The 13,511-nt window shown below is 36.2% G+C and overlaps 1 protein-coding gene across 1 annotated transcript in view; it reads left to right on the forward strand.

Moving 5' to 3' along the window:
• Positions 1 to 13,511, forward strand: part of LOC128661590 (glutamate decarboxylase 1-like) — a 161,829-nt gene that overhangs the window by 90,579 nt on the left and 57,739 nt on the right. Inside the window, exons 6-7 of the mRNA XM_053715827.1 lie at positions 8,766 to 8,845; positions 12,460 to 12,514. Coding sequence (XP_053571802.1) covers positions 8,766 to 8,845; positions 12,460 to 12,514 — 135 coding nt within the window. The remainder of the gene's footprint in view (positions 1 to 8,765; positions 8,846 to 12,459; positions 12,515 to 13,511) is intronic.

The following is a 13,511-nucleotide window of genomic DNA, read 5'->3' on the forward strand; positions in this document are numbered from 1 at the left end:
AAAATTCTAGGAATTCTAAAAGAATGCCGGGAGAATTTATGAGAAGAACACAGTGAAATATAAGTCTTCTACACTCGATAATCAATTTTCCTAGAAACAGATTTATGAGCCTGTAACATAGTATTAATCACTGAGTCAGAGAAACCTCTATGACTAAGCACTAGGCATTCAATTTCCATACCTTCAAATTTAATGATTTGAGATCCTGATGGAAAAATGGACCTTGAGACAGAAGGTCTGGCCTTAATGGAAGTGGCCAAGGTTGACAACTGGACATCCGAACAAGATCCGCATACCAAAACCTGTGAGGCCATGCTGGAGCTACCAGCAACACAAATGATTGTTCTATGATGATTTTGGAGATCACTCTTGGAAGAAGAACTAGAGGCGGGAAAATATAAGCAGGTTGGTAACACCAAATAACTTATTACCTTGGAAAGAAAGAGATAGTAATCTAGACTTAGATACCATGTCAGCATTCCAATATTTGAGCCACAAAGCTCTTCTAGCTAAAATAGCTAAAGACATAGATTTAACATCAATTTTGATGATATCAAAAATGGCATCACAGATAAAATGATTAGCATGTTGAAGCAAGCGAACAATGCTAGACAAATCAGGATCAATTTCCTGTTGCGCTAAACTTTCCAAACAAAAAGTTGATGCAGCTGCAACATCAGCCATAGAAATGGCAGGCCTGAGAAGATAGCCAGAATATAAATAAGATTTCCTTAGATAAGATTCAAGTTTCCTATCTAAAGGGTCTTTAAAAGAAGTACTTTTTTCCATAGGAATAGTATAAACACACTTGTCCACAGCACTGTTATACTTAAATTTCTTTATTCTCAATTAAGGTACAGACATAAAACAGCAACGTTTCGAGTGTTGCCACTCTTACTCATTCTAGTTACATTGTGTCACACTTCAACTATTTAAAACTCTCAGTTTCGCGCCAACCACTGAACTTAGTGGCTCTGCTGCCATCTACTGACCAACAAAAATAATTATACTGTAAAAACATTCAGTAATTACATATTAAAATTTAACTATTTTATTAAATTTGTTTGCTTATATTGGATGCCTTTTTCTGCCAGTTTCACATTATTTACCAGTATTCTATGCAAAAAATTCATTGTATGTCAATAGCTTCATCATATGTACAGAATTCATCATTTATACAAATTTATAATATGCCAACAATGTAAAAATTCATTATATGCACAAAATTCATTATATGCACAGTAATTCATTGTATGCAGAACTGCTTCCTCTTACATACAACAATTTAATCACATAAATATCATTAGCTCCTGCAATGGACTATCTCAAGTATATACTTTATCTTGATACGTTTACTGACAAGAGAATATATTTAATCTAATACTTCACTCATTACTTACTAATTTTGTGATATTTTTCAGAATTATTCTTTACATCAATGTTTTTTTCAGAAGAATTTTTACAAATGAAATTTTTACAGAAAAATTGAACAGTCATACTCTCTATTCAGCCCATTGGGTACCATACCCCCCAGCTCAAAAATCCAGAACATTTCCTTTTGTTTCAAAAGTTTTTCCCTATTACTTCCATTTCTTTGGGGTCCCACACTATCAATTATTTGCCATCTTAATTGACTTATCTGGTGCCCACATTTCAAGAAGTGATGGGACACTGGAGCATCTAAATTTTTGCATCGTATATTAGAACGATGCTGACATATCCTGTCCCTGATCATACGGGTAGTTTCCCCTATGTAGATCAGGGAACAAGAACATTTTATGAGATAAATTACATATCTTGACTCACATGTGTAATACTCTCTTATCTCATATTTCTTCCCATTTCTGGGATGGTAGAAATATTTCCCTTTTATTATAGAGTGACAGCTCATGCAACCCAAACATGGGAAGCATCCCTTATTTTTCTTACCCAGAAATGTCTGTCTTTCCTTTTTTTTAGGTCCTATATCTGTACTAGTAAGTTGGTCTTTCAAATTTTTCCCTCTCTTGTAGGCCGTTAATGGTGGGTTTTTAAATATCTCCATTTCCTTATTGCCCTCTCTCAGTATATGCCAGTGTCTCTTTACTATACATTTGATCTCTTCATTATTAGCATTAAACTGAGTGACTAGAATTAATTTATCCTCTGAATTCCTTTTGTCTTTCTTTTGTTTATTATCCCTCATACTGATAGTATGCTTATCAATTACTGCTCTTGGGTATCCTCTATTGAGGAACTTTTGCTGCATTTCTTTCATTCTTTTTTCTTTAGTTTCAGCATCTGTTACAATTCTGTCTACCCTTAGCAGTTGACTCTTGGGTACAGAATCAATTAACCCTCTCGGGTGGAAACTTTCATAGCTTAGTAATGTATTCCTGTCCGTCTCTTTACTATACAAATCAAATATCAACTTATTCCCCTCTTTCATTACTCTGGTGTCTAAGAAGGTTAAAGACTCCTCACTCCACTCCATAGAGAATTCTAAGCCTTTAACAGCTCCATTGATCTCATTGACAAAATCTTTCAGGGACTCAACGCTGCCCCACCATATGCCAAACACGTCATCTATGAAACGCCACCACGTGACTCAGTATGACCTAAATTTCTCATTTTCATACATGACTCTTTCCTCTATTTCATTCATAAACAAGTTGGCAAATGATGGGGCAAAGTTGGTCCCCTTTGCTGTTCCTTTCACCTGGATATACCAATCATCTTGAAAGATGAAATGGTTCCAATAGAGGATAAGCCTCAGTAAGTCTTCAATAAATTCAACCTGCAGGACTGAACATTTTTTATTTACTTTACACACCTTTTTAACTATTCCAATCCTAGTCTCATGTTTAATAGCCGTGTAAAGGCTTTTAACGTCCATGGTATATAGTAGAAATGTGTCTGATTCTAAGCATAGTTCTTTAGCTTTATTTAAAAAATCTCCTGTATCCCTCAGATAAGCTGATATTTGTGTTACCTCTGGCTGTAACAATTTATCTAGAAATATTGGTCAAAGCAGAGTTAACACTACAGGGAGTGCAGAATTATTAGGCAAGTTGTATTTTTGAGGATTAATTTTATTATTGAACAACAACCATGACCTCAATGAACCCAAAAAAACTCATTAATATCAAAGCTGAATAGTTTTGGAAGTAGTTTTTAGTTTGTTTTTAGTTATAGCTATTTTAGGGGGATATCTGTGTGTGCAGGTGACTATTACTGTGCATAATTATTAGGCAACTTAACAAAAAACAAATATATACCCATTTCAATTATTTATTTTTACCAGTGAAACCAATATAACATCTCAACATTCACAAATATACATTTCTGACATTCAAAAACAAAACAAAAACAAATCAGTGACCAATATAGCCACCTTTCTTTGCAAGGACACTCAAAAGCCTGCCATCCATGGATTCTGTCAGTGTTTTGATCTGTTCACCATCAACATTGCGTGCAGCAGCAACCACAGCCTCCCAGACACTGTTCAGAGAGGTGTACTGTTTTCCCTCCTTGTAAATCTCACATTTGATGATGGACCACAGGTTCTCAATGGGGTTCAGATCAGGTGAACAAGGAGGCCATGTCATTAGATTTTCTTCTTTTATACCCTTTCTTGCCAGCCACGCTGTGGAGTACTTGGACGCGTGTGATGGAGCATTGTCCTGCATGAAAATCATGTTTTTCTTGAAGGATGCAGACTTCTTCCTGTACCACTGCTTGAAGAAGGCGTCTTCCAGAAACTGGCAGTAGGACTGGGAGTTGAGCTTGACTCCATCCTCAACCCGAAAAGGCCCCACAAGCTCAGCTTTGATGATACCAGCCCAAACCAGTACTCCACCTCCACCTTGCTGGCGTCTGAGTCAGACTGGAGCTCTTTGCCCTTTACCAATCCAGCCATGGGCCCATCCATCAGGCCCATCAAGACTCACTCTCATTTCATCAGTCCATAAAACCTTAGAAAAATCAGTCTTGAGATATTTCTTGGCCCAGTCTTGACGTTTCAGCTTGTGTGTCTTGTTCAGTGGTGGTCGTCTTTCAGCCTTTCTTACCTTGGCCATGTCTCTGAGTATTGCACAACTTGTGCTTTTGGGCACTCCAGTGATGTTGCAGCTCTGAAATATGGCCAAACTGGTGGCAAGTGGCATCTTGGCAGCTGCACGCTTGACTTTTCTCAGTTCATGGGCAGTTATTTTGCGCCTTGGTTTTTCCACACGCTTCTTGCGACCCTGTTGACTATTTTGAATGAAACGCTTGATTGTTCGATGATCACGCTTCAGAAGCTTTGCAATTTTAAGAGTGCTGCATCCCTCTGCAAGATATCTCACTATTTTTGACTTTTCTGAGCCTGTCAAGTCCTTCTTTTGACCCATTTTGCCAAAGGAAAGGAAGTTGCCTAATAAATATGCACACCTGATTTAGGGTGTTGATGTCATTAGACCACACCCCTTCTCATTACAGAGATGCACATCACCTAATATGCTTAATTGGTAGTAGGCTTTCGAGCCTATACAGCTTGGAGTAAGACAACATGCATAAAGAGGATGATGTGGTCAAAATACTCATTTGCCTAATAATTCTGCACTCCCTGTAGAGACTATTGGCCTCCCTGGTGGTCTAGCTAGATTCTTATGTACCTTTGGTACAGTATAAAAAATTGGGCTCTTTGGCTCTTTATTAAATAAGTATTCCCTCAATTTCTTATCTATCACTCTGTTTTCATACGCTTTATTCAATATTCTTTCAATCTCTCTATGTATGTTACTTACTGGATTATAATTTAACCTCTGATAGGTTTCCTCATCCTTAAGTTGACTTTCAATCTCACTGATGTAGTATGTTCTATCTAGCACTATGGTTGCTCCACCCTTATCAGCTTTTTTAATGGTCACTTCCCTGGACCCATCTTTCAATGCTTTAATTGCTTTATATTCACCTTTAGTTAAATTAAATTCAGTTGTCCTTTTCTTATAGTAACCTTTTAAATTCCTCTTTTCCATCTTACATTTCAATTTATCTATATCATTACACACCAGGTCTATAAATGTATTTACACTGTGATTGGTCAAAACAGGATTAAACATGCTTTTATTTCTTAACGACAACTCTTTTAATTTCCACTCAGCTTCAATATTTTTAGTTTCATATTCAATATGCTCATTCTCATGGAACCATACTTTGAGGTTCACATTTCTGAAAAACCTCTGTAAGTCCTTATTCAGTTCGAAAAAATTAGTATTAGTAGAGGGACAAAAGGAAAGTCCTTTTTCCAATACCTTCATCTCATCTTTGGACAGTTCTTTCCCATATATATTTAATATAGTAGATTGTTCAGATCTTACCCCTTCTCCTTGTTCGTTCCATATTTCATTAAGTACATTGTCACTCACTTCATTATCGGCTACCTCTGCTGTTAGTGGGGAAACTGTCGTCCTCTCCGATTCAAACTCCTTAGTAGTACATTTAGCAAAAGTAGAAATAGCCCCATCAACTTTGGGGATCTTTTCCCAAAACCCCAAAATAACTGCTGGCAAAGGATATGATTTTTTAAACCTTGAAGAAGGAATAAAAGAAGTACCAGGCCTATTCCATTCCTTAGAAATCATATCATAAATAGAATCAGGAACTGGAAAAACCTCTGGAGTAAACACAGGAGGTTTATAAACATAATTTAAATGTTTACTAGTTTTAATATCAAGAGGACTAGTTTCCTCAATATCCAATGTAATCAACACCTCTTTTAACAAGGATCAAATATACTCCCTTTTAAATAGATAAGTAGATTTGTCAGTGTCAATATCTGAGGAAGGATCTTCTGAATCAAATAGATCCTCATCAGATGAGGATAATTCAGTATGTTGTCGGTCATTTGAAATTTCATCAACTTTATGAGAAGTTTTAAAAGACCTTTTACTTTTATTAGAAGGCGGGATGGCAGACAAAGCCTTCTGAATCACATCAGCAATAAAATCTTTAATATTCACAGGTATATCATGTACATTAGATGTTGAAGGAACAACAGGCATTGTACTATTACTGATAGACACATTCTCTGCTTGTAAAAGCTTATCATGACAACTATTACATACCACAGCTGGAGATATTATCTCCAAAAATTTACAACAGATGGACTTGGCTTTGATAGAACTGTTACCAGGCAGCAGGGTTCCAACAGTGGTTTCTGAGACAGGATCAGATTGAGACATCTTGCAAATATAAGAGAAAAAACAACATATAAAGCAAAATTATCAATTTCCTTATATGGCAGTTTCAGGAATGGGACAAAAATGCAAAAAGCATAGCCCACTGACATAGAAAAAAGCAGGAGGCATATAGGAATGGGGTTTTAAATAATAAAATTATTTGGCGCCAAGTATGACGCACAACGCAACTGAACATTTTTTGGCACTAACAACATCCGGAAATGACACACTCGCATAATTGTAGACGCAACATTGTGCAAGGAACTCGGCATCAACTAAGATGCCGGAAATGACAAATTTTCGTCATCGGACATACCTTCACGCCAAAAAAATTATTGCGCCAAGAGCGACGCAATAAACTTTGGCATTTTGCACCCTCAGAAGCCTAATTTTGACTGCAAAATTTAATGAAAAAGCAGTCAATTGAAAAATGACTATACACCAGGTAAGAAAAAATATTTTCCTATATATGTTTTTCCCAAATATGAAACTGATAGTCTGCAAAAGGAAATATACATAAACCTGACTCATGGCAAATATAAGTACAATATATATATTTAGAACTTTATATTAATGCATAAAGTGCCACACCATAGCTGAGAGTGTCTTAAAGGGACAGTCAAGTATAAATTAAACTTTCATTATTCAGATAGGACTTTTAATTTTAATTGACTTTCCAATTTACTTTTATCATCAAATTTGCTTTTTTCTCTTGGTATTCTTAGTTTAAACTAAACATAGGTAGGCTCATATGCTAATTTCTAAGCCTTTGAGGGCTGCCTCTTATCACATGCTTTGTAAATCTCTTTACAAAACAAAGAGACAGAAAGTACACATGGGCTATATAGATAACACTGTGTTCAGGCACAGAAAGTTATTTAAGATCTAGCACAACACAATGCTAAATTTAAGACAATAGATAATAAACAGTCACAGTAATGTGATCAGGGGGCTGGAAGAAGGTTCCTAGATACAAGGTAATCACAAAGGTAAAAAGTACATTAATATAACTGTGTTGGTTATGCAAAACTGGGGAATGAGTAATAAAGGGATTATCTATCTTTTAAAACAATAACAATTCTATGGTTGACTGTCCCTTTAAGTAATGAAAACATACTTACCGAAAGACACCCATCCACATATAGCAGATAGCCAAACTAGTACTGAAACAGTTATCAGTAGAGGTAATGGAATATGAGAGTATATCGTCAATCTGAATAAGGGAGGTAGGAGATGAATCTCTACGACCGATAACAGAGAACCTATGAAATAGATCTCCCGCGAGGAAAACCATTGCATTCAATAGGTGATACTCCCTTCACATCCCTCTGACATTCACTGTACTCTGAGAGGCGCATATCAACGTAGAAATCTTAGCACTAACTTACTTCACCACCTCCATAGGAGGCAAAATTTGTAAAACTGAATTGTGGATGTGGTGAGGGGTGTATTTATAGGCATTTTGAGGTTTGGGAAACTTTACCCCTCCTGGAAGGATTGTATATCCCATACGTCACTAGCTCATGGACTCTTGCCAATTACATGAAAGAAAGAAATATTAGCTGGGATTGTACAGCAATTTGAGATGCATTAAAGGATTGCTTTAGTTACATTTTACCTCACATTTTTAAATGCCTCTCTTTCATTTGAATAACCAAAGATAGGGAGTGCAGTGTCCCTTTAAATATCAACAACGTTTTTATTGTAAATCTAATATTTGCAATTCATAGAATTCTAGAACTGCCATAAAAACAGGAGGGGAAATGTGTTGTTTCAGTAGCTATTAGCAGTCACTACAAAACCTGAACACTTCAAAATAATTGCTTCAGAAGTGCATAGTCTCATAATTTTCCATGAGAGTTTTTTTTAATCTAAACTCTTTTTCTTGTTGTGTTTCCAGACATTTTCTATGGAAGCTTAAATGTTAAGTTTAGAATTTCAATGAAGTGAATACATTTCCATATTTAAAGGCACAGTTAACAAACTACAAGGCTCTTCTGTTCTCTTGTCTGAGCCTAAACATTTTTAAGACAAATGAATATCTTATTTGGTGCCATCACAAGCCTCATTTGGAGGAGCCAATCTGGGCTTGAGTCTGCAGCTGACAAGGATAACCCCAGTCATAACGCTAAATTACATGAAAAAGAGACAAAATAAATAATGAAACTATATTGTAAAGTTTTAGTTTCCACTATGTATAACTAAACCATTTATATTAAAATATCAAGGTGATCATTGAGTTCTTTTTATCTTTAACAAATAAACTGACAGAGAAAAAGAACCATCATTTTGCTTATTACTATAAAGAGCTCCATTCATATCGTCTTAGAAAAAAAAGTTTCTGAAATGTTTGCAACAGCTGAAGTTAAGGACTTTATTTATACACAGCCTATATGACCTGTCAAAGTTTTGTTACTAGACCACACTAAACAAGGATACAGCTTGTGTTCAAAAGTTATTTATTGAATATTTATTGGAAAAATGTATAAATTCCTTTTATTTCTTTCAACCCAATATTGTGAGGATAGCAACATATATATTACAATTGGTAATTTCTTGTTGCAGGGTCACTACTCTTTACAAAAAGCATCTGCCACTCTTGGCATTGGAACAGATAATGTGATTTCCGTAAGATGTGATGAGAGGTGAGCTTCTTTACAATATATGATCACAAAAATGCTTTGTTTTTGGGGGGCACTTCTATACTTTGTACATTCTGGGCCACATGAAACAAGCTATTGAATAAACTATTGTGCTTTTGCTTGTTCTCTGGTTATTACCTTTTTTATGTACACAATATAACATCAACAATGATGTTAAAAAAAGCTCCAATGGTCTCCCACTAGTGCCCCCCAATACTTTCTGGCAATGCCACTTGGTGCAATTCATACAAATATTATCCATAAGGATTTGTTTAGTACAGTAACAGAGCCATGGAGTTCAGTTTTCACTGCAGAATCTATGCTGCTTTTTGAGAGAGTTGTTATTTTGAATGAGCTTTAAAGCAGTGTTTTTCAACCAGTGTGCCGTGGCACTCTAGTGTGCCGTGAGAGATCCTCAGGTGTGCCGCGGCAGACTGACAACAGTGCAGGGGTGTTTGAGAATGAATGTCAATATGTCATGTATAGCTTGTAGGAGGCATGGCATGACAGCACAGTACAGTGTGTGTATGTGTATATATATATATATACTGTATATATATACTGTATTAGGCTACAATGTGTGATTTTGTAATATTTTGGGATGGTGGTGTGCCACAGGAATTTTTTATGTAAAAAAGTGTGCAACAACAAAAAAAAGGTTGCAAATCACTGCTTTAAAGAACCAGCTGCATAGAACATAGTATCTAGCAAAGCTTGAGAGGCGGGATGGAATTTTTCTACCTTTTTGGTCTGGTTTGAGTACAATTTTAGATCAGTATAGTTAGGTGCAATGTTTGAGGCATATTTTACTGATTCAGAGTATTTACTATAGTGTTTGATAAAGTAAGGTCTATTCCAATCCATTAGCCAAAAGACATACAAAGTATATTGCATAGCATTTCACTGTGCTTTCAAATCTCATGACTCTCCAATTCACCTGGAATTTTTTCAGAAATCATGGTCACTTGCTTTGCATTGAGAAATTTCAGTAGAAATATCCTAACAATAGCAAATCCCTATTATTTTAGTTGTTTCATGTAATAATTTTTTTGGGCTTGCTAATTAACTCCTTATGGACCAGGAATTTTAGAGAAAAACTTGTCCAAAGAGAATTTTTAGCATTTTTGCTATCACTCTATTTAAACAGAAATAGGGCCTTTTTTAACCTATAAACACTATGGGGCCTATTTATCAAATGTCTGTCCGACATTATCCAATCAGCGGATGTCCGACAGACATCGCTGAATGCGGACAGCATACGCTCTCCCTATTCAGCATTGCACCAGCAGTTCTGGTGAACTGCTGGTGCAATGCCGCCTCCTGCAGATTTGCGGCCAATCGGCGGCTAGCAGGGGGTGTCAATCAACCAGATCGTATCTGATCGGGTTGATTGCTGTCCGCGGCCTAAGAGCAGGTGGACAGGTTATGGAGCAGCGGTCTTTAGAAGGCTCGCCAGAAACACGGGGCATCAAGCTCCATACGGAGCTTGATAAATAGGCTCCTATCTATATTTTTAGTAGACAATCCAAGGTATTGATATAGGCCCACTTTTGTATATTTTATGTAACCATTTCACCGCCAAATGTGATCATATTAAAAAATGTGATCATATTAAAAAAAATTGTTAACTTTTTCACAAACTTTCAGTTTCTCACTGAAATTATTTACACACAACTACTGCAGTCATTAAATGAATGGTTGTAAAAGCTTCTTTGGAGTCCCCACACATCTGAAATTCATGGTAGTGAAGGAGTTAATGATGTAGCATTTAAGGTTAATTTTAGCTGTAGTGGAGAGATTTTCCTTCCACCTGATTATCCCTCCCTCATGCCCCACTGGTCACCACCATCTTTGGTACTGGCAGACAGTCTGCCAGTATGCAGTTTAGGGAGAGTATATTATATATTTTTTTATTTCTCTAGTGTAGGGAGCCTTCCTAACTCACCCACCTCCCTGATTCCGCCAAACATCTCTCTAACCCTCCAACCATCTCACTAGTTGCTACCATCTTAGGTTCTGGCAGCTATCTGCCAGTATCCAGATTGTAGAGTTTTTTTAATTTAATAATTTATTTTAAAAAAATATTTCTGTAATGTAGTGATCCCTCCTCCCCCAACCAATTATATGGAGGACAACCTCCTTCACCCCTTTCCATAGTGAAGGATTCCAATCCCTCTCTCTCCCTCACTATTTATTTTTCCGTATGTAGAGAAACCTACTTCCTCTCCTCCCTCCCTCATTCAACAATGCACTGCATATCGGGGCTTGATCCTTCCCTCCCACACCACCCATGGCAGTGCTGCAAGCCACAGAGTGTAACTGTTTCCATTGGCGATCTACCAATATATGATAAAGGAAGCTTGATCAGCGCTCCCATACCATATAAAGGCAGATGCAATGTATATACACAAATAAAAACATAAATATATATGTATATAAAGATATACATATATAGTTACAGTAAAAAAAAGTCCCACATTGACCTCAATCTAGAGGCACTTTAAATGCTGTTTTTTTTTCTTCAAACATATTCTTATTTTATTTTGAACTACTTTGTCTTCTTTATTTGGGGGGCATTTGGGGCACATTTGTTTTCCCATTAAACAAAGGTCTTACCTCTGGTTAATTGCGCTAATAGCTAAGTGAAACCGCGAGCTAGGGGGAACATTAAGCATCCACTTGGCTGGTTATTTAACATGCACCCATAAAGCAGCAAGTTTGCCCCTTTATGTTAAAAAATCGCGCCACACTCGTAATCTAGCCCTAAATTGGTTCACAACTAAAATATTACCCATATGCTTACCTCTGAGAGCAGTTATACTTCAGCTACTCTTTTTATTATCATCTGCATGACAATAAAACAAAACAATAAAACAGCCAATTAGCATCGCCAATGCTCAGAGTTCATACTTTATCTTACTCTGATATTGTGAGATTTCACCATAATCTTGTCAGATTCCATAGTAAACTTCCTTGAACTGACGGGGGGGGGGGGGGGGGATATAGTGACTGTGCCAGCACAAGCCAAATGCACAATCTCTTGCAAGTCCCGGGACAAGCATCAAGAATCTTACAATAGGATGTGGCTACTAAGGATAATTTGAGGAAAAATATCTTTTTACATAGAGATGTTCAGGGGACATCTTTTAGTCAGCTTTTCACAGCTATGGTGCATCACTTTCAAATACTTCAACATTTAGGCAACATGTCCATTTAGCACAACTATACTACCGAATCTGTTGAAATTACAGGTGAATTGATGAACAACCTCACAAGCATGTATGAATCTAGCCCAAAGAGTCTTTACTATAAAACAATGAATATTTTTCTGAAAAAATGAAAATTTTAAATGTCTTTAAACTGTTTATTTTTTATTCAGTAAAGTTGAAACACTGTGCTTATTTGCTATTTACTATCCGTGTAGAAAAAAATATGCATGTTGGTCCTGGTTAAATATTTTCATTATCTGACATAATGTGATCTACAGATGAAGTTTTTGTAAATTGCTTTGAGGTGTTTATATGATCAATTACTGCAATATTAAAATACATTTTCCATATATTACAGTGGAGGAAAGTGGAAAACGTATTGATTAACAATTTCACATTTTTTTACAGGGGAAAAATGATCCCATCTGACTTAGAGAAAAAAATACTACAAGCCAAAGAAGAGGTCAGTATTCTTTTTTTTTTTTTTACAGTATTTTTTTTTTTTTTTTTTTTTAGTAAATTTGTTGCACCTTATATTGTAAGTAGCAGTACAATAACTTTACAAGCTATAGAATATTTTAATTTGAATTCAAATTACAATGTGAAAGTTGTAGATTAGATAATGTCACTTCAGAGCTAAATCTCATGCGGTGCTGTAAAATGGAGAGGTTACACAAAAAAGTAGTGGGGTTGTTTTTTTGTGTACTAACTCTTTTTTAGTTACTATATAAAACTTGGGCTGCTGGTATCTAGTTACCACTTGCACAGTAAATATTAAGTCCACCTGATAGCTGGTTATAGTGATCTGCGCTCATTGAGTTTTTAAAGCCTTACTATAATAATGATAAATATGTGACATAGGTATTTTAGTTAATAAAATGTACATGTGACCGCTCTCCATAAATAAACCATACTGCTTCACCATGGACCAACCAAAACATACAATAGAATATCCTAATTAACAAGTGCATAATAAAAAGACAATGCAATAGTACTTACACTGATTTTATTTGACAAATCTCAAAATGTACTTCATATTGGCGTCCTCGTATCATGTAACAGCCATCAGAAAATCACAGACTCATAAATGTCTACACTGTGAAAACTTGCACATGCTCAGAAGAGGCTAGTGCTTCAGAAAGTGTGCATATAAATACTTTGATTCCATGCTCTTTTAGATTTATGAAAGTTTCATTTTTACTTTTTTGTCTCTTTAACACTTCCTGTAACCCCCTAGCAAGACCAGCCCCCAGTCACATATAAGGCCCCTATATGCAATTAACACTTAACTTACAGGACTTAGGAGTTAATTTACAATGGGTCAATAGGTTGGGGAAAGGTCTTTTAGGTGGTTATGCTTAATCGTGGTGGGGGCTCTTACGGTCATGGGGGTAAAGGGATAATTGTGATGGGGAGGTTTGGGTTTAGGTTTAATTCCCAATGAGGGAATGGGCCATAGT

The sequence above is a fragment of the Bombina bombina genome, chromosome 5 (genome assembly GCF_027579735.1).
Source record: "Bombina bombina isolate aBomBom1 chromosome 5, aBomBom1.pri, whole genome shotgun sequence".
NCBI classification, from domain to species: Eukaryota; Metazoa; Chordata; class Amphibia; order Anura; family Bombinatoridae; genus Bombina; species Bombina bombina.